The following is a 21,940-nucleotide window of genomic DNA, read 5'->3' on the forward strand; positions in this document are numbered from 1 at the left end:
AAGTCCCAGAGTAGTACCCACACTTGTCAAAGGTTGCATCTGTAGTTACTGTCATAGTTGGATCAGAAGCCCAGGCTTTCTGATTTCTTATTTAGAGCTCTCTGTACCACATCATCCACATCTTGTAATCAGTGCTGTCAAATAAAATGTGGGACAAAATTAAAGTAAAATTCATTGATGTGAAATTATTCATGAATAAATAATATAGTTTGGTCCTCTATATGACACACATAAATAAGCATGGACCACCTCTATTGTGGTATAGCGTGTATGCTGGCAAACATTATCTCTAATAGTTAATATATTATCACATAACATGTAGATATTAATATCATGATTCACTAGTATCTTGATTTGTAGAGCAGTTAGATTCATGGTATGCAATAACTGACACAGTGTTGAGACTCTCATCATGTGATATGCATGAGTGAGCATTATGTACCTGTACTGTGACAGGCAGTACTACAGTGTTGGTAGACATGGTACATAGTACAGTGGTTGGCAAACCATGGCTCGTGAGCCACATGTGGATCTTTGACCCCTTGAGTGTGACTCTTCCACAAAATACCACGGCCTGGGTGAGTCTATTTTGAATAAGTGGAGTTAGAAGAAGTTCAAGTTTAAAAAATTTGGCTCTCAAAAGAAATTTCAATCGTTGTACTGTTGATATTTGGCTCTGTTGACTAATGAATTTGCCGATCACTGGTATAGTAAAATCATTTCACTCATTATCTATCTTTTCCCAAGCCAACCAAGCATTTGAGTTTGAGCATTTGAATGAAACAAAAAATAAAACAAAACAAACAAATAAAAAAACAAAACAGAGGAGCAATCAGTAATCAGGAAACCTCTGATACTTTTAGGAAGCTTCCTATATTGGAAAGTCAAGGGTCCAGGTCCTTCTGCCACAGTCACTTAGTAAGCATCTGCCATCAGCAACAGCTCTCTGAGTGTCCCTGGAGCCTAAAAGTCTCTATCGCAGTCATGCCACATAAAAGAGACTAAATAAATATTTAGATATATACATGTTCTATTTTTGGCATCAGCCTCTCTCCATCACCCTAGTGTTGCCCCAAAGCCCATGCCCCCGGCATTGTAAGAGCAGACTGGGGATAATGCAGAGGGGGCAGTGGCAATTGTGGAACCTGAGTCATTGGAGGGCAGGTTTTAGAGGAGAAAGGAGCAGGCATTGGGTGATGGCTATATGAAAGGTTTAACTGTCAGCCAGAGAAGGATAATAGGAAGGTGTCCCAAGTTCACCTAGATCAGCAGTGCCCTTCGTTTTTCCCTCACTTATTCAGCACTTGACTTTCCTTGAACTTGACCTAACACCTAGACTGTATCTCATTTCTTTCCAGAAAAAGGCTAGAGTACACCAGCTTTTTACTCAGGGATAGAGGGGAAGAACCTTAGCACAAGATATGCAAAAAGGACAGAGGAACAAAGCTCAGAAGACCTGTCTATCAAGTCTGTGTAGTACTTGGGATGTCATATACCATATTATTTATTTAAAAATGAGCATAGTGGATTAGGTACCCTGTGACAAGTATTCCCCCACCCCCTCCAGCCAACCACAGGTCCTTGGGTGGGCATGTACAATAATAGGAAATTGCACCTTGCAGTATTGTGACCTATATAAAGCCAGGTGCATATACACAGAGTTTAGTGAGATTTATTATTAAAGTCTTGTCTTTAACTTTCTGTATTAAACCTAGTTTAAATCATGTGTTTTTAGCTAAAGAGTGCTTTAGAGCTAGACATTGAGGAACTACACTTGTCTTTAAGAGCATTATGACATATTCAAATTAGTTTCCTTTATTTTCCAGTGAAAATATCTTAAAAGAAGGAATTCAAAAATCCTTTCAACTTTCCTGTATAGTATTTTGCATTTACAAAAGATCAGTGTGACGGTTTGGGTGCCATTTCTCAGTATCTGCATTTTAATTATTTCAGATGCTAATCCTAGTGGAATGGAACATTGCAATTTATGTGGATCTTTCCTAATCGAAATTTCAGGCTTTGGGTTTTGTGCAAAACAAATTATTATTATTTGTAATAATACTAAATATAATTTGTATGGAAACACAAACTCAACAGGTAACTGAAGCAATACAAGCTGTTCTCTTGGCGGAAGTTCAACAGCACATGAAGACCTTGAGAAAGACACCAGTCAACAGTGAACCAGGGTCCATGAATGAGAATGGTAACTACCAGATGATGCAGATCCAGCCAAAGATGGAATGCACAGAGGAACTAGAGTTACAGTGTATTACAGACAGTTTGTCTCTGCAAAGTAAGTGCAAAATTTATTGGATGCTCTTTCATTGGGATTTTTTCTACTACTTAGAATTTCTTGAGAATATGAGTTCACAATATATCATTTCTGCAAAAATCAAGCCAAGTGCCCTGTATCTGACCTATTCTGCTATCAATTTCCTCATATAATTGTCAGATTTTTAAAGAACTTCTATATTCTATTATAATCAGTAAATATTTTCCAAAACAAAAACTATATTATTTATAAAAAATGTTTTGAAAGTAAGTAATTAAAAATGAAAACAGGATTAACAGTAATAGCTTAAAGGGATATACAGTATAAAAGTTTGTTTTCGTTTGCTACCATGATAGTACCCATGTGCCAGTTTTTGGGTTTTTTTTTCTTTTCTGGGAATAAGAGACATAATAGACACTAAAATTAAACTGGTTTATAGTTGGTCCACTTGATTTTATAACACATCTTATCATTATAACTTTATAATGATGATGTTTATGGCTTATGGCAAGCAAATAAATCTAAATTTCTGCTGTAAAACATTAACTCATTTTCTGTGACTTTAAAAAAATAAAGAAAAAAACAGTTAAAAATAAGTGAAAATTTGATTTTCAAATTTATTAGTAAGTTTTTGATGAAAAATTGATTTATAATATGACCAAATGTATATTTAAATTAATTTTCAATTACTACGTTTGAGTTTTTAATTCATTTGGCCAGGCACCCATATGCCATTAATAGGTTTCTTCCAACTTTCCAAACACAGCTAATGTCATCATGAGTAAATGCTCCTGAGGTGGCATTTCTGTGCCTTATTCCAAATCCTGAGTGCCTAACTTATCCACTGGCCCAAAGACCTGTTTTCTAGGTGAAAAATTCATAGCAGAAAATCAAGGTGGAACTTCTGATGAGTCTTATTGTCACATGAGTTACCCATTATTTGAAGTTTCACTGAGGCCTTGTTCTGTCCTCAGTTAATTATTGGGTATAAGAACTATCCTATCTAATAAAAAGATAATATGCAAATTGACCAGCTCTCCAACACACAAGAAGATGGCCACCCCCATGTGGACACCAGATGGCTGCCACAGATGGCCAGCAGGGGAAGGCAGTTGTGGGCGATTAGACCAGCAGGGAAAGGAAGTAAAGGGGGACCCAGACTGCAGGAAAGGGTAGTTACAGGGCACCCAGCCTGAAGGGGAGGGCAGTTGGGGATGATCAGGCCTGCCGGGGAGGACAGTTAGGGCAACCAGGCCTGAAAGGGAGGGCGGTTGGGGGTGACCAGGCCTGAAAGGAGGGCAGATGGGGAGGACCAGGCTTTCAGGGAAGGACAGTTAGGGGTGACCAGGGCAATAGGGAGGGCAGATGGAGGGGGTTGGACCAGGCCTGAAAAAGAGGGCAGTTGGGGGAACCAGGCCTGAAAAGGAGGACAGTTGGGAGGGATCAGGCTAGCAGGGGAAGGCAGTTGGGAGGAGACCAGGCAAACAGAGGAGAGCAGTTAGGGTTGACCAGCCAGTAGGGGAGGACAGTTATGGGTGACCAGGCCAGCAAGGGAGGGCAGTAAGGGGCAATCGGGCTGGCAAGGAAGCAATTAGGCATTGATCAGGCTGGCAGGGGAGTGGTCAGGGGGTGAACAGGCTGGCAGGCAGAAGCAATTAGGGGCCATCAGGCAGGCAGGCGAGCTATTGGGAGCCAGAAGTCCTGGATTGTGAGAGGGATGTCCAACTGCCCGATCCCTTGAGAGGTCCCAGATTGGAGAGGGTACATGTTGGGCTGAGGGACACCCTTCCTCCTCCATGCACAAATTTTGTGCACTGGACCTCTAGTTAATACTATAAAATGTAATCTTACTGTGACTAGAGACACCCAGAATTCATGTTAGATATTAACTATCTTTAAGTTATTATGGCTGAGCTTTGCTAATGTTAGAAGAAAATTTAGGCTTGTTTGTGATAAGAATTGGAACACAAAAATATTATGATTTATATGTTGTAGCATATGTTGGTAGATGAAAGTTAGAATATTTTAACTAAAAATAATATACTCAAAAAATGCTGAGAATATTTTTTATTGGGGGGAATGCTGCCTGTAGGAAAATATTAACTGCAATTACAAGTAAATCAGAAACATATAACATGCATTGAAGAGGAAAATTTCCAAGTAATATTATATTTATAAGAACACTGCCTATTCAGAAAAATTTATAAAATGACAGGAAAATTTTTAGACTTTTATTACAGTAGTATGTATTGCATTACTTGATGAAATTTTAAAATATATATAAGTAAAAAAAAAACCTATTTGTTTACTTCAAATATCTTGATTCAAAGGTAATGGAGATGGTGTGGTACTCTTCATCAGTGCGATTATTCCTCAAATTCTGTAGGCAGTTACTTAAGCAGAATGCCCTTGAAACATCTATTATTTTACAAAATATTACTATAATAAATGGATTATGTCATTTAATTTTATCAGGTTTTTGTTCACTTGTCCTCTGTGAGCTCCACTCCACACCCTTTTAAAATGATTTTCTTTTTTTAATTGATTTTTTTTATACTTTCTTGGTTACTTGATGCATTCTCTTTGTTAATCATTTGTAAAGTAAGAGATGATGGTTTTATGATGCACAGGTATTCAGAAACTTCTTTTATGCCAGGGCATAGTATATTTGGTTTATTAGTATAATAGTAATATAACAATAATAGATATGGATAAAATAGTAACAACAATTATCGTATTCTTAGTATACTCCAACACATTTATAAATGTTCTCTCACTTTTTCCTTTGATTCATACATAATTCACATGAACCTTAAGTCTGTCTTCCATATTTGACTCATCTGTGTAATCAATTTTACAATTTTTAAATGTGCATGTTCATGGAAATGAAGTGTTTGAAATGAAACTACTCTCTGAGAAAGACACAGCCTGAGAAATTGCTCCTTAATTTTGTTATTTGACACACTAATTATATATCTTCCTCATATACATAAAATAAATAATATTTGAAAATAAGTCCATCACCATACCAGCTATCTTGAATGCCACCAGAGGTGTATATCTTGTACCTTGAGATATGCTTTCTTTTATTATCCTATTTTTTTTAATGAATAAAACTGGGATTTAAAAGAGGGTGAGTACCTTATCTATAGTAAAAAAATTACTGAAAACATGGATGAATATTCTCTTAAACACTATGTTCTTGTCCAGTAAACTGCATTTTCCACACTGGCAGCTTGAGGAAATTTGCTCTAAATCAGCTCAATCTGAAAATTGAATAATTTATTGAGTGGTTTTCTTAGATTTTTATTCCTCTCTCATAAATCATACTTTCTATTACCAAAGAAAATGCAGAGTGTTCAATTGCTGCCCTCTCAGCCCTTATAATAAAGAAAATCAACAGATTTTTTTAAACTATTTGTACGTGAGATGCACCTAGAAAGCAGTAGAAATGAGTGAAATGAAAATGGAAGCATAATGCGTTTGAACTTTATAAATCCATATCTTGATTATTTTCAGTGTTTTCATTTCTTACATTTCACAGTACGTATTTTATTTGAGGTTTTAATATTTGTCTATTGGTATTTTATGGGAGAATGGTAGATTTTATCTGAATTTACTTTTTTATAATGATTACTTTGCTATCTTCTTTAAATCTCTTTATTAAGAAATTATATAACTAACACTCACATTTGAGGCTAAGATTCATTGATTTTAAAATAGTAGTGTTTCCTATTATTAAAATACATTTGAAATTTATTTTTTCTTATTTTTTAATGTTACTTGGATCAGTTTAAACAAGTGCTCTAAATTGTCCCATTAAATAAATTGGTTTAAATAGAAATGGAGGCTTTGCAGATAAAGCTGTCACCTGAAATTATCGGCTGAATTTAAATTCACATTAAACTGTAGATGTGAAGATCATGCATCAAATATGGGTATTGCAAATAATCTTTATTAGATGCACCATTTTCAAAGACTTATCTACAGAATTAAATAATGAAAGTGTGCTCTTTGTTTATAGTAAATCAAGGAAATAAACATTGATTCAACAGAAAAGTTTTGTAATCCCGGTGGCCGATAGCAGAGGGACTGGCTTGGGAGGGTCTTCCTTGGCCTACTGAATTTCTCAGGAGGAAATCTGTCTAGTTGTTAAAAGGCTTTGGAATACAGTTGACTACTTCATAGGGACAGTGCTTTTTTTGGACTGTCTTTATTTATAGTCAATGCATCTTCTACTGCCCTCTATGAGGTCTTCAGGCTAAGTGAGAATACCAAGACTTTCTTCTTTCTGGCCACAGAAGTCATTTAGGAAAGATCTGCATGATACGAGTGAGCAAGCAGCAGAAACGTAATGGCGGAGGGCACCTCATAGAAGGCCTTGGTTGTTATAGCGAGATCTTAAGGTTTTTCTCTCTGAGATGAGAAACCATTTGAGCAGACAAATGGCACACATTTCAATGAGGTTCAGGGGCCAAGGACAGATGCAGGGAGACCAGTTAGGAGCCATTATACTAACCTTGAAGATAGCAGCCTGGCTCAAATATGGTAGCCTGGATGAAGATGAAAAGTGGTGAGACTCCAAATTATTTTGAAGGTAAAGATGCAGTATTTGCTGATGGGGTGAGTATGGAGGAGTGAGATGAAAATCTATACTTAGATTATTTCAAACAAAAAGTATTTGATACAAGATTGACCCTGTGGTTATGGCTTGGTTTGGTCGTGCAGTGTTGCATACGGTATTCCAGGCACGCTGAAGGAAGCGTGGAAACCCCACTCCACACTCCCACCTTCCCCTGCTGTGTTCAGTTTCAAGTGTCCCTCCTTAGATGACTTCTAGTATTAACTCACCCTCCGAAAATGGACAAGAGTTTCCTGCCAAGAAACCATTGATAGGAGACAATACTAATAATGCAAGTGTAAGCAAATAAGATGTAAATTACATTGGCAAACTTATCTTAAGCTATGTCAGATGTGTGTGTGTGTGTGATACTCTTTTGAAATTTCTACTTGCATGCATATTTTATAATTAGACATAATTTGAAATGCAAATAGTGTGTATGGTGTTTGTAAACAAATGTATATATTGATGGTGCATATTTCAGAGCTCTTCCTTATTATTTTCTGCAAGAAAGTATCCCAACCACAGCCTTCGGGTGGATGGAGCTGAGTAGGCAGATGTGATAAACTTTTGGTTATGTGGGGTTGGTAACGTCATAGTCTACATTGCACACTGTTCTATCCCTAAAACTTTTTCAAAAGTATTTATGCATAACTCCTCTGTATCACTTGTCTCTGCCTCTCTGCACTGATCCAAGAGTCGGGATACTTCAGAGAATGAATTGGAAATCTTCAGTGAAAGACACAAATTAGTATCAGGTAACCATAGAAGTGTCCCAGACAGCCCAGAAGAGGCTACAGGAGCACTTCAAAGAAGGCCCTAACGCAGTCTTTGGAATCCAGGAGGCTTCTTGGGAAAAAGAGATGCCTAATCAAAATCCTGAAATATGAATATGATTTAGCCAACAAATAAGTTGGAGAGGGAGAAGGTAGCTATTTGCGAAAACCAGAGAAGCCACCTATGCTCTTTTCTTCCTCCCAAGAATTACCTGATCAACACATGCCTGAAAGGGAAACTTGGACATTAGAGAGAAATCTATGACTTGAATTTCCTCTCTGGGACACATGCTCTTTTCCTAACTCTCAGCCTTCCAGAATAATGATAACAATGACAGGAAGGACAGGATGAGCTTACACTGATAGGGCTTAGTATGTCCTAAGTGCCTTCCTTAACTTAAAGCATTTGATCCAACCGACAATGCTGTGGAGAGAGGTAATATCGTCATGCCCATTTTATTGATGAGAAAATAGATAAAAGAAGTGAAGAAACTGGCACAGAGTCTTACTACCAACAGAGCCAGGAGTTAACTCCAGGCATTCTGGTTTCAGTATCTGGATTCTTTGTAACTCTCCGGCACTGCATCCCAATTAACCTTTTAACCTTCACTACTTCTTAATCCAGCAAATATTTGCCAGTGTCTCCTCTATGATAGTTACAGAGATAGGTATTACCCATGTTTAGATTACAAGGCAGCACAAACTGAGATATTTGGCATACTCACACAGGAAAGATTGTCTTAAAGAAGCTAGTCAGCAAATATCAAATACCTAATTTCTACTAAATGATAAGCCATTCAACTAAGAATGTACTTAATACTAAAGATTTTTATTTGGAATATATATTTAGATAATTACAAGTTTCAGTGGTTAAAACATAGAATGTTTTACAACTAGGAGCTGGAAATGCCAACTGGTAGAAGGTAGAAATGAAAAAGACCTGGCATATATATAAGTTAAAGGGGTTAATGGTTAGCAGAGTGCAAGGAAGAGATGAGGAAATTTAAATTTTTATTTTTTGCATTAATTTGAATTATGTACTAGACAACCTTACTCAAATAACAAGGCGTTCATATTAAGTGAAGACAAATTTATGTATGGTAAGCAAATAAATGATTGAGCACCTAGAATACATTGCATACACTTCAAAAAAACACTGTTTGTCATTTGAGTTTAATATACATCCTACTTTATTTTTAGCTCCTCATAAAATTGATGGAGAAATCTCATCATTTCCCTTATCCTCCATATAAATTCCTCTCAACTTTTCCACTGCTTCTGCCCTCTCTGTATCATCTGAAAGATCGCATTGCCTTAGAGAGACTGATAGAGTTCACTGCTCTTTTTCCAAAAGTAGTTTCACCTTTCACAGAGATTGAGATTGATGATTTTCATCTTGGCATATGAAGAACTGGAGTATTTCATCGTCTTTTTTCCTCCCGAGCAATCAGCATGCCAACGTGGCCCGACTGCACGGAGACTGCAGCATCAAGGGATTGAGTTAAACATTTCCTTGGTAACAGTTATGCAGGCACCACGTATTGATTATCGTCTGCATACCCATTTAAATGTATTGACAGAGAAAAAGTGATCTAGATTCTGTCGCTGAAATCGATGTGTTTTGCGCTATTGTTCTCCCACGCTGAGACTGGCCTCCCGATACTGACCCCTCAAGGACAAGGGTCGGGTCTATTTATCTTTTTTCCTCCCATCACCGAGGATGGTCCTCCACCCTGTAGCTGGTAATAAGTGTTTATTGAGTGGATGGATGAATGGAAGGACCGGGGGATGGCTTGTACTAAAGATTCAGTTAACTCCTAATTAGTAAGAGAGAGAGGAGACAGGGAAAATCAGCTGATTGCTTTTCTTTAGTAGCCAGATATCGTCTGGAATATAAACTAAAATTGTGCTTCCTAAGCATCCTCAGCCTAGGCTCATGTGGTACATACACAGTAGGCTCACACACACACACACACACAAATATATATATACATATATATATATATGTATATATAGTATTTTTAATATATTATATATATATTATTTTTATATATGTTATGCTTAATATATATGTGTATATATAGTAAACATACACACATGAATGAATCTCATTTGTAACCATCCAGAACACGGCTCTTTGCTGATGGCTGATTACTAGTATTTGGCTCTTCCCTCCTCATTTTGTCATCATCTGGTTTCAGTCCGTGTTTAGAGAGCCCAATCCTTGCCTTAAGCGTGTCTTTGCATTCTTATTCAGCTACAGCTTCTCATGGAAATATTTAAGGAGCTGCTATGTCCAACACTGTCTCCTCAGCATCTAGACTTCAGGCTCATTCCTGATCTCTTGCAGCCAGGGCCCCTTAGGCTGCAAACCCAGGGCCCTCCCTATAACCCTGGCTCAGCCTGTTCCCAGGGACTCCTTTCCTACTTCGGAGCCTGGGACTTTGTGTGATATTAGTTCCTCCCTAAAATGCAATTCCATTAGGTGGTACGGATATGCATACTTCATTCTGGTATGAAACGATTTTGGTATGAATAAATTCTTTGAGAGGAAAAGCAGGGGATTTGGTCAGCTTTATATTCTCTGCAGATAGCACTGTGTTTGGCGCATGGAAAAGCAATTGCTAGAAGTGGTAGCTAAAGGAAAATTTATCCAGTTGCCCCCATGGCATTGCAATGTCTCATTCCATCAGAATGCCATTCACCTTGCTGGCAGGAGCCTTATTTCTCCATTTGAACACATCAAAATACTGGCCCAATTTTTAGTCTTAGAACAATGTGAATAACTTCAAAACAGCTATTATTAAGGGCTTTCTGTGTATAAGGATCAATACAACATGGGGAAATTTTTTATTACATCACGTTCTACACTACTTACATATCATTCTAAAATATTACTTAACATGGGGTATGCTAATGGTTTGTTTATTTGCCTTTTCTCTCCACATCTCTGAACTCCTTCAGGGCAAAAATGGGAACATATTAATCTCATGCTCCTAGCAGCTGATGAACCACGTGGCTCTTGATGGGTGCTCATTAAATGTTTGCTGCCTAGTGAGTGAATGGATGATAAATGATGGTGACAGACATGCATCAAAGAATTCTGATCTTGGGCAGAAGGAAAGAAATGCTAAGTACCTTGTTAATGATCTGTAGGTAGGAAGAGAATGAAAAAGAAAAGATTATTAAAGGGATGTTGGTTTTCTTCTAAAGTGTTCATCCACAGGCAGTACTTTAAATGTATCTGTTTAGTTCAGGAGCAATTTATGTCTATAGAGAGCCACCAGGAAAAAAATAATGCTGATGTAAAAAAAAAAAAAAAAGGCAAAGACTTGATTTTCAATCCCTGTTATAAGAAATGAAGACCGTTCAAAGAAGAGTTGTTAGTTGTAGTTTTTCTTTTACCTGCTCCAGGTGACCATGGGCCCTTTGTTTATTTCTGTGCAGGAGCACCCGGCCAGGCAGGCCTGCTAAGCTGGGACAAAGACAGAGCACAACTTACTAGCTGACTACACATAAGCATGGTCATTGTGAGCACTCTACCAGCTTCTTAGGTTTCTTGTCGTACACATGAGGTCGGACTTGACATTTCAGAAAAATTAAGTGTAGTGTTTCTCAACTCTTCTCAATCTCAGCACTGACTTTATAGCCACTATTTATCATCCTAAAATAAAATTCTGGAGTAATACAACTTATCTATACACACAATTTACATAAAATTGAAAGGGGAAAACAAAGAGTAAGTAATTTATAGTAATAAGTGTCTCAGTAGATAACAGCGTGGGCATAATTGTACTAAAGGATATAATAAACTGCTGAGGGGATGCATCCCACTGTGAGAGGACAACAGTTATCACTGCACATCCCTGTGCCAGTGCAGGGTGCTGTTTGGGACACAGGTGTCCAGATGGATTTTCAAGGTAAAATTCTAGACAACAGCAGCATCAAACTATGGCCATTTCTTAAAATACAGGGCTAGTGGTCTCCCTAGAAAATTCAGGGTATATTAATCACCTTGAACTATTCTTATGTGTAAAATAAAGTCAGATTCTGGGCTCAGGGAATTACAAACTGAGCTTTCACTTCCACAGTTGGCCAGTGGGCTATTTGAAAACCATGTGAAATATCAGGACAGTTATTCATTGTCAAGGACTGTGCTGAGCATTACGGGACATCTGGCAATTCTGTTCAATAAGTGTCTCCAGTATCATTGGGGAAACCAAATGTCCCTTGCCTCAGCAGTTTCCAATGCCTTCCCCTAGGGGGCAGTACCAACCCTGCTGAGTAGCACTTATTTCAGGAAAGGGATGGTGTATGTTCTGAGGCCTTTATTTGTTTCTGCCTCACTTCTTTTTTAGACGTGCTCACGTGGAAATGAAACCAAATTAGTAACCTTCAGCTAACTCAGGAAGGTCCTTCTCTAATGCCCTGTGTCTGTTCCATCTGTGTGGATTATTCTTTGATTGCAGTATTTCCCAGGCTATGCAGCCCTGTCACCTTCAGAAGAAGAAGAAGAAAGAAAGAAAGAAGAGAGAGAGAGAGAGAGAGAGAGAGAGAGAGAGAGAGAGAGAGAGAGAGAGAGAGAGAGAGAGAGAAAGGAAGAAGGAAAGAAAGAAAGAAGGAAGGAAGGAAGGAAGGAAGGAAGGAAGGAAGGAAGGAAGGAAGGGAGGAAGGAAGGAAGGAAGGAAGGGAAAAAGAAAGAAAAAAGAAAAGCTTCTTGTCCTGTTTTCTCCCTTTCACCTTTGGCCTGGGCCTAACCTAGAGTCAATTTTGTTGGCTGATTAAGTAAACAGTGCATGAAGTCTTCTCTAAGGAAGCCACCAAGGAAAACTCCAAAATTTACAATTGAAATGAAATTATTTTACAAAACAGAATACAGCACATCTTATAATTTAGAAATTAAATGATGACCTATTTCCTAATCTGTGAAATGAGGAAACTGGGAATGAGAAAAAAGGGTGGAAAGTGTTACACAAGTAGGTCCATTAAATAATTGGGAACAGAACAAAACCTTTGGCTTAGCACATACTAATTCCTGGTACATTTTATCCTTAACGTTCAGTAGCCTATTAGTACTTAAAGTATATTAAAGTTATTTTAGAGAAGTTCATAATGCCTGTCGACATAATAAGGTACACCCCTCAGTCTGTCTGCACCAGAGCAGAGAATAACCAGCCTGACAGATCATCTAGCTGGTGGGGCCACCCAGCAATCTTTTGAATATGTTATATGTTAGAATTCTTTTCTCATGCTCTATTGCGAATCTGAGAAGAATATGATATTGTTGCTACTTTCTAAAAGTAGAGGCCTGTAAACATAATGAGGCCACAGGGCAGTATGAGATGTTAAAATTCACTTTGCTATGGAAGCCCAGAGAGGCACTAGTTGCGTTGGATGCTTTCTGGAGGCTCCATGCAGGTGCAGACATTCACGTGGGCTTGGAGAAGCATGTGGCAGACGTGGAGAGGTGCACTGCTGAGATCACTCCACAAGAAAGAACTACTGGCCCAGCTGTGAGGAGTGTGCTGGCTGACAGCCTCCAGTTGTTGGCACCTCTGGGATCCACCCCCTCATTGGAGCAGAGGTCAGACCCTTCTTGGTATAATGACTGAGCAAGGTGGTGGTGCAGGGCCTGGTTTATACAACACCCCCCTCCCCAATAGCTGATTTTGTTCTGGAGTTTTCATTGGGCTGATAGAGGCTTTCTCAGGTCTGCATAGTGAATCGAAAGCTCCTTACTCGATTCTGCTTTTGCCCTTTTCCTTTCTCAGGTGTTACTCCCAATACGCCCTGTGCATTGCTAACTCCATCTTAACACCTGTATCTGGTGTTACAGCTGACACCCAGCTGACACCAATGGGAGAGAGCTTGTTGTGAGGAGCATACTTCAGGAAAAAGGAATGGAGGAGGACAGACATAGGGACATGCAGTGTCTTCTGGTCAGGAAACGGGGATAGGTTTGGTGTGCGCAGCGTATAGGAAGAGAGGATGTCCCTCCAGTCTGGATCCAGAAGGGAAGACGCCTAGAAGGTAAAGGCTTTGGTGGGGTTTTATTCCTGAAAGATAACGGGAATCATTATTAATTCCTTTAAAAAGAAAAATGAGTCATTTCCTGTGCTAAGTAGGAAGTTAGTTAGTAAAGCAGGAGATACAAAGAACCCCTTGTGTCCAAATTTTGTCAGAGTATTTCTCTGTTTAGTATTTTACTTGCAAAGCAATACTTTTTTTTCCCTTTATTTTTATTGCTGGGTTTTTTTAATAGACTATCAATGCCTTTTGTCCCTCATGGAGAAAGTACTTTCGCATTACACAGAGGAGGGGGCATTTTGCTTTCTTGCTTTTAAGCCAGACATCGCTGAATGTTCTTCCGAATCATCAGTGTTACTGTGGTTCTGGGTGCTAATTTGAAATATATGTGGCATTATCTCACTCTCCCGAATCAGTGCTTAAACTTTTCCCAGCTTGTATGCACTAATATTTGGTCTGACTTCCTATTTCTTTTGGATACTTTTCTATCACTTACCATTTATTGACGAGGTTAGATGTTACCATCCCGTGTGCTGTATATGTGTGTTTAAGTGGACATTATTGACCTCCATTGTTTGTTTTTACTGAAACTGAAACATTAAGATCAGTCTTATTAAGTATTTGCTATTAGCTATTTTCCAGGAATATAATATATTATTTCTCTTTATCACTTAAAAAATCTTGTCTTAATGAATTGAGTTTTAGCATAGCAAGGTAATTTTGAAATGTGCTTTTCTGAGTGTTTATATTAATATCAATGAATGATTTCAAAGGTTAAACTTTTGATCCATCTCTTTGAGTCATCTACTTCAGTCGAGAGTCATTACATCACCTGCTTCCCTTATGCCATTGATTTATGCTTCCTTCATGCTACTGAGTTTGAGCAGTATCATTTATGTTTTAATTTTACATCCCCTGAACTATGAAACAGTATTTCAGAAGGTAATGGCAAAATACCTGAAACACATTGTAGAATTGCTTGCTTACCTGTGTGAATCAGTAACCTAGCCTTTAACATTGGTCTGGGATTCTCATTAGACTGAAAGGGAATGAAAGGTTTTAATCAGTCGTTTTCTTCTGTAGTAAAGACGGTCAGGGGAATCTCTGGATGATAGTACTCAGATACCATAATCTATGAACTTAAAATTGTGGGATGCAAAGGAGTTTTTTGAATTTTCTTAGGGGTTTCATATTCCAAGCTCTCCCAAATAGCTAAAGTCTACTCAAAATGTACTCTGAAGAAATGGCCATTTCAGGACCCTGGAAATATCTACTTGAACATTATTTTCAGAAACTAGAAAAAAATATTAGGGGGGTTATTTTCAAACCTGAGGCCTGAGGCACAAAATTCGTGCAAGGGGGTTGCACCACCACTCACCCCCCCTCACTGCAGTGGCTTCATCTGGAAGGTCATCTGATCTAATTAGCATATTATGCTTATATTATTATAGATGATCCTTTTCTAGTAGTTACATAACACATTTATTTTTTTCAAACAGATTTCTTCTTTTGGCATGTCTTTTTATTTCTCTTTGCAAATATTAAATGAAGTGAGCCTTTGCCAGTTTCTTTGAGAGAAAAACTAGGACACGATAGACTTAAGTACCTTTACTATATTGATATGACTTGTTGGAAAATGGCCTTAGACTAGATTGCATGTTCCTAGCTGCTACTTTCAGATTCTTTTATGTAAATCACACTATTTCATTGGCATTATGTAGAGGACAGAATCTACAAGAGAATAAATTCATGATGCATTTCTCTCTAACTAAATGCAGGCCTTTTCCTTGGAGGATATTGCCATTTTTATATTTTCAATGGCTCATTTTAAAGAAAATATATTACACATTTAAAAAATTAGTTAAACTATGTCTACTGTTAATCGCAATCCACTATTATGACATTCATAATATAAAAGCCAACTATTAGTAAAAAATGCAGTTTGATGAATGTAGTATGTTTATAAATTAAAGATCGTCATTTCATTTTTTTCCACCGTAAATTTGCTTTAAATATTAGTTTTTATATATGTTTGCTTGTATTACAAATATTTCCAGTAAGCAAACACAAATCATTTTTATATTTAGCATTTAAAATGCATCTCAACTTGACCATTAAATCATCTATTAAATATTCAATTAAAGTGGGTTTTGATCCATTTTTTAAAATTAGTGGTCAGGTATTCGGGGAAACAAGCTTGCAAGATATTCCTAAAACGCAATTCACTTCATTTCTTGTTCTGTGTATTTTGTCAGAGAATGCCTTAATGTAGCAGAAATCAGATTTGGTGTGTATTTTTACACCAAATCAAATTGTGCAGGCGCCACCCTCTGCTTTCTCCAAAACAATATAAAGGATAAGATTCCGCGGTGGTATAGCTTAAGAGAGCAGTGCAGTCCTGGAAGAAGCTCGTGTGTGGAAAGTGGAGCTACAGGGGCATGTTTTACTGGAAAACTGTGTGTCTTAGAACACCATTGCAGAACTGGATTTAAAAACATAAGTTTACTAATCTGAGTTCTGTCTCCTTCTGGAATCTGTATGGAAGGCAGAGGTGGTTTTTTCTAGTTATTCTGTAGGTATAAATCATAAGTATAAAAGGTACTGAAAAATGTAAGAATGAAACTGCAATATAGTAGTGACTAATGGTAGAAAGCACTTAGATTGCTCCAGTTATAACAACTATATGAAGAGGATGAAGGCATCATAAGTCATTTTATTTATTACAATTGGCAGATTTCCCTTCCTAGTTGTATTGAAGACAGTCTTACTTTCCCTGTCCATTCTTGCCCAATCCTCATTTGCCTAAATTCACAAGGCATAATTGTAAATTTTAATATTTTTATTATATTCTTTTAATGTGTGGCAGTAATCCAAGATTAAGATTATTATTCTATCAAATCATCCATGGAATATGTCCAGTATCCTTCATAGGCCTTTTCTAGGTTGAAATACTTTTTTAGGGCACAAGTTCTAACATTTTCTATTTCTAATCCTCAAGGAAGGAGCTGTGTGCTGTCCCTGTATACATAAATGCTTAAATATCAGAAAGTTACTATAAAATAACTCCTACACTATGAAGTGAATTAGGCTGTTTTCCCCTTTGTGTGGCTTCTTGTACACAGCAGTAATTTAGAATTTGCAAAATATTAGAAAACGCTTCACTGATAACTTCTATGTCCTATGTAAAGCATCAATATTTCTAAAGAGTTTTACCAATGACTAGCTTTCTTTTGTTATTTGAAAAATGATCTAAATTGGCATTTTAAAAGTTTTGTAAGTATCTAAATCCTGTGTGAAAATGAAGTAACCAATCACATAAAACTATCCTATTATTTTAATGGGCTTTGAAATTAGATGGAGAGCAGTCATGTAAACTGTTGATCTCAACATCTAATTCATTTTGGTAACTTGCTTTGGATAAATTGCCATGAAAAAAATATCAGTCATCCTGGCAGGTACAATAGCACTTGTTTGTATAACATTACATGAGGGGGATATCTACCACTAACACAGCCTCCTTAATCAGTGATATCTTTATAATATAAATATAGGCATAGAGGTTAATCTTGAATCTGTACATAAAACAGTGATATGCCAGCATAAATCAACATGTTTATGGTTTCCAAGCTTATTAAAACTTAGTATAAAAATCATAGTTCTTTAACAATAACTACACCATACACATTTTAAAAATTCTGAATCAGACAATTATGTAATTCCCTCTGAGACATGACAAGATTCCCTGACCTGAAGTTTGGAAACCACTGGACAGGTTATGAGGAGAGAATCTATATCATTTCTTCTGTACACTCGTACAAAACGGTGGCAGTGCAACAAATACATGCATAGTTATTACACCATTTACTTTAATGACCACTTTTAGTTGTATGTTTGATTTTTATTTTGATTTTTTTTTAAAGGCTGATCTCGTGATAGGAATAGTGTGAGCTGTTGCCTGGCTGCCATGCTTTAAGACTCTCGTTATAAATCACATACTGCATCATCCCAGAATGTGTCCTTACATTTCTCAGTGCCTCAGCTTCGTGCCCGGCTAATGCCAGGCAAGCTGTTGATTGGCACTGAGAGGAATTCCAGGAAGTCGGCAGCATGCGCCATTTTCCAATACTGCTCCCCTGCATGGACTCAGTCCAGGGCTCTGTTACAAATGGCTGTTACACTGAGATCATGATGAGATTTCCTAGAAGTACCCTCAATGCTTTCACTAAAATTTCCTCATTCAAAACTTTTTGTCAAAAGGGAGGTTTTCCTCTGTATTCTTACTGTCACACAACCACATGTCCGTACGTTTTTGTGTCCCCTTAAGATATGAAAGTGCTCAGATCTCTTGGAGATATCCTTATAAAAATTAAATTATTATTATTTTCACTTCACATCATTTTGTTTCAGATGTTAGGCTTAAATTATACCAGATTTTTATGTCTTACTTTAAGATGGTTGAAGAATACATGAGTATTAAATTATTACTAATTTCTATTACTCTGTCAATCATCAGCAGTTACTGAGAGTTTATGGTGGACAGATGTTGTAGTAAGTACTCTAGTCATATGGGCAGCTATCTTGGGTGAGCTCAGATTTGACTGGCCAATCAGAGCCCACCATAGCACCTGCCCCTTGAGGAATCTAAAGCACATGAAGTCCTCAGTGACTGAGGTGATCACCATGTTTCCCAGGGTGAAATTCAGGTGTAAGTCATAATGGAGTAATGACCTTGGACTAAGGACTGACTCCAGCTATTGGTCCCCATTCCTTGATCTTTCTATTATCAGCATCTGGTGTTTACTTGATTTTAAATGCCTTTGAGGGGGCATGAAGGGGTAATAGAAATGACTATAGCACTTAGAATATGAGTGGTACTCTAATAAAGGACTCTTTTGACCTTTGATCAAGATCGTTTGGAGATCATTGAGTCTAAGCCCTTTGTTTTCTTGCCTACGAACCTGATGCTCAGAGAGGCTCAGTAGTAACTTACTTAAGGTCATACAGCAAGATGAGGAGGAAGACAGCATCCAAACCTACCCTTTTTAATATTTGTGATTTTTTTAAATGGCCTGGTGGTTCTTATTTAGTTTTTCATTCATATTCTCTGGTTGTGCTTCTTTGCCAGTCAAGCTTATTGTTTTCTCTGGGAAGAGACAAATGAACAGAAAGATATGGAGGCAGGTTGCATTCCTGTGAGTCCCACTTGTTAGTATCTCAAGATCTAGATGAAGCTTATTAGTAGAGAGTGTTTTCCTCTCTTTTCTCCCTCTTCTAGGCTTTCCTCTTGTATCAGCAACACTAATTTTGGTTAATGTATTATTAGAGAAACCTGCTCTAACGGCAATTGCTTACAGTGATTCTATAAAAAAAAAACAACAAATTTATTCATATGAACTATCCTACTTAAAATCCTGCAGTGGTGCAATGCCCACCAAGCATTCTTCTTTAGGCTCAACTAAACATTCAGACTCACAAGGTAACCATGCACCACACCTGACACCTCTCCATTCCAAAGAACAGAGATTAGGAACCACAGTTTGCCTGCAGGGCAGTGGGCCTTCCTCATTGAGCACCTTTGTAGCAGTCTGGAGTCATCTGGGGAAGTCACTCTACTTACAGTCATATATTTTTGCAACAACTCATAGGCATAGGTTGCCAGGAGGATACAATGAAGAAAATCAGCTCTTTGGAGTCCATAGACCCTTCCTGAAAGCCTTTCCAATCTCCTACCATTGCCTAAAACTTTGTCTCTAACTGAATGTTAATATCCTCTGAGTATCCTCTCTGTTCACTCAAAATAGGTGAAGTGGCCCACCCTGTGCTTCTGTCACAACACTGGCTGCCCTGGATTGTATTGCCTGATTTCTTATCTATTCCCCATGATATTATGAGCTCCATGATGGGAAATGAATATGTCTAACTTGCTCACCATTGTATCTCCAATGCCTACGTCAGAGCCAGGTTCTCGGCAGATAGACACTCGAGAAATAGGTAGGTGACTAGACCAGCCCCTGTGGCTCAGTGTTTGAATGTTGGCCCATGAACTAGGAGGTCCCTGTTCAATTCCTGCTCAGGGCACATGCTTAGGTTTTGGACTCAGTCCTCAGTAGGAGATGTGCAAAAGACAGCAGGTAGATGATTCTCTCTCATCATCAGTGTTTCTATGTCTCTCTCCTTCTCACTTCCTCTCTCTGAAGTCAATAAAAACCTACAAAATATTTTTTTTAATATGTAGGTGACAATTCGAGGAATTCTAGAATTGCCAACCTCCTCTCCTTTCATATAACACAGTAATTTTAGAATTTCAATATGCATTTGAAATCACAATATATTTCTGAAGTTAAAATATTAGGCCCTGTTATAATTAGTGAAGAAGATATTTTGGGATCAGACGCCCACCAAAACCCATGATATTAGTAAAATGCTCCTTTAAAAAAATTATAAATATTAATATTATAGAAAATAGAGTAAATAAACTTTAAAATGTTGATTATCCACAATCAAATCACTTGAATAACAGCAAACTACTTTTCCTGGGTTAAAATCCAAAGCCAGTGTTAACATTAGTAGACAAATGAGGAGAGTCAGTAGGAGCCTTAAAACTCAGAAATAAACCTAGGAGTCTTATTCTCAGGTAAGGCTACTTTTCCTGAACTTAATCACATGAGTTCCAATCTAAAGTAGTAATAAGCCACACAGTAGAATATACCTCCGACCAGCTTTCTAAAAGGTAGAAAAAGTACACTTAAATATCTCTATTGTTGAGAGTATTACAGATGCCCCCATTTTTCCCATTGTCCCCCTCCATCTGGTTTCAGCCCCACTCCTGACCTTCCCCATACCATTGTCTGTGATCGGCCATCTATAGACTCCAAGAGCATAACATTAGCCATAGCTCAGAAGCCATGTCTTTGATTGACTAATATAATGTGGTTCAAGACATTATTTTTTGATGGTCTGAGAGTGCAGGGATAGAATTTGGAATTGTGTAGGTAAATGGATAGTTAACATGCCCATTTAGGCCTTTTCTCTCAAATATCAAATTTCTTAAATGAGCTTTGGAGAGGTGCTGGACCACATTCAATTTGAAATCAAATTCCCTTAATAAGATTTTACAGTGCAGAAATTTCTTTCTTGCTGATTAAAATGAGAGCCATAATTTTATGAGTCAGGTACTGACCAAATTTCTTACATAAAGAAAGACAGCATGCTGGAATCCAGCCATGAACAGCCTAGGTGCTTACAAGTAGCATCCTAACCTTTTGGAAGGAAGAGTGGATCTTTTCAGGCTCTGATGCATAGTAGTAATTTCTAAAGACTGCCAAGTCTTAGAGCTCAGGTTCAGACTGGTTCTCTGTATATGGATTCTGCCTGAATTACACAGTACCTTGTGGCAAAAAAAAACAAAACAAAACCACACCCCCCAAAATACTTCATTGTCGACATTTAAAAAATCGGGAGATCTCACAAAATGATCTGGCTCTTTGGCTTCACGTAAAAATTAGCAAGAGAGGACACATGTAGTTCTCATTCAATGTGATAACATGAGCCTGGAGCTGAGACATAGATGGTTATGGGTGACAACCTTTCCATAGTGAGTGTGTGCTCTCCAGGTCATCTCGGTACCAACCAAACCTGCTTTATATAGGTTCTGATAGGAATCTGAGTTTTTCACTTGTTCAGTTCCATAAAGTGTAGCTTGAAAAATTCGGTATGTGTCCATTTGTAGGGATTGGAGAGGAAGAGAAGAGGAAAGGAATTAACATTTGAAGGGCATGTACATTTCACTAATAAGTAATAGGCACTGTACAAGTTTTTATATATATAGTAATCACTGTACAAGTTTTCATATATATATATATATATATATATATATATATATATAGGAATAAGACACAGGATTACTTTAAAGTGTATCCTTTGCTTAGGACAAAGGAAGTGGCTGCCCTCAGCCCCCCTGCTTATGAATAGCTTCAGAGGGGTGGGAGGCATTATATTTTACTCCTCTTTTCTCAATATCCTTAAAATTTAATTTCAAAATGCTCATCTGCTGATAGCTCAAGGGTCTGGGAAATATGCTAATCACTGGGAATCCTTTCAAGTGTGATTATCTTGGGAAATATGGAGAGGCATACCCTAGTTGGCTTATCCCCAGCCAACTCTTGTACTTTGCAGTATAGCCCCTGATATACTATCTAGAGAAGGTTAGGTCCTGATGAACTCACAGTAACACAGTGCCATGTG

The 21,940-nt window shown here is 37.7% G+C and overlaps 1 protein-coding gene across 1 annotated transcript in view; it reads left to right on the forward strand.

Moving 5' to 3' along the window:
- Positions 1–21,940, forward strand: part of WDR72 (WD repeat domain 72) — a 175,100-nt gene that overhangs the window by 98,322 nt on the left and 54,838 nt on the right. The window contains exon 18 of the mRNA XM_084894070.1: positions 2,098–2,293. Coding sequence (XP_084750196.1) covers positions 2,098–2,293 — 196 coding nt within the window. The remainder of the gene's footprint in view (positions 1–2,097; positions 2,294–21,940) is intronic.

This window comes from Pipistrellus hanaki (genome assembly GCF_964339955.1).
Source record: "Pipistrellus hanaki genome assembly, chromosome: 1".
NCBI lineage: Eukaryota > Metazoa > Chordata > Mammalia > Chiroptera > Vespertilionidae > Pipistrellus > Pipistrellus hanaki.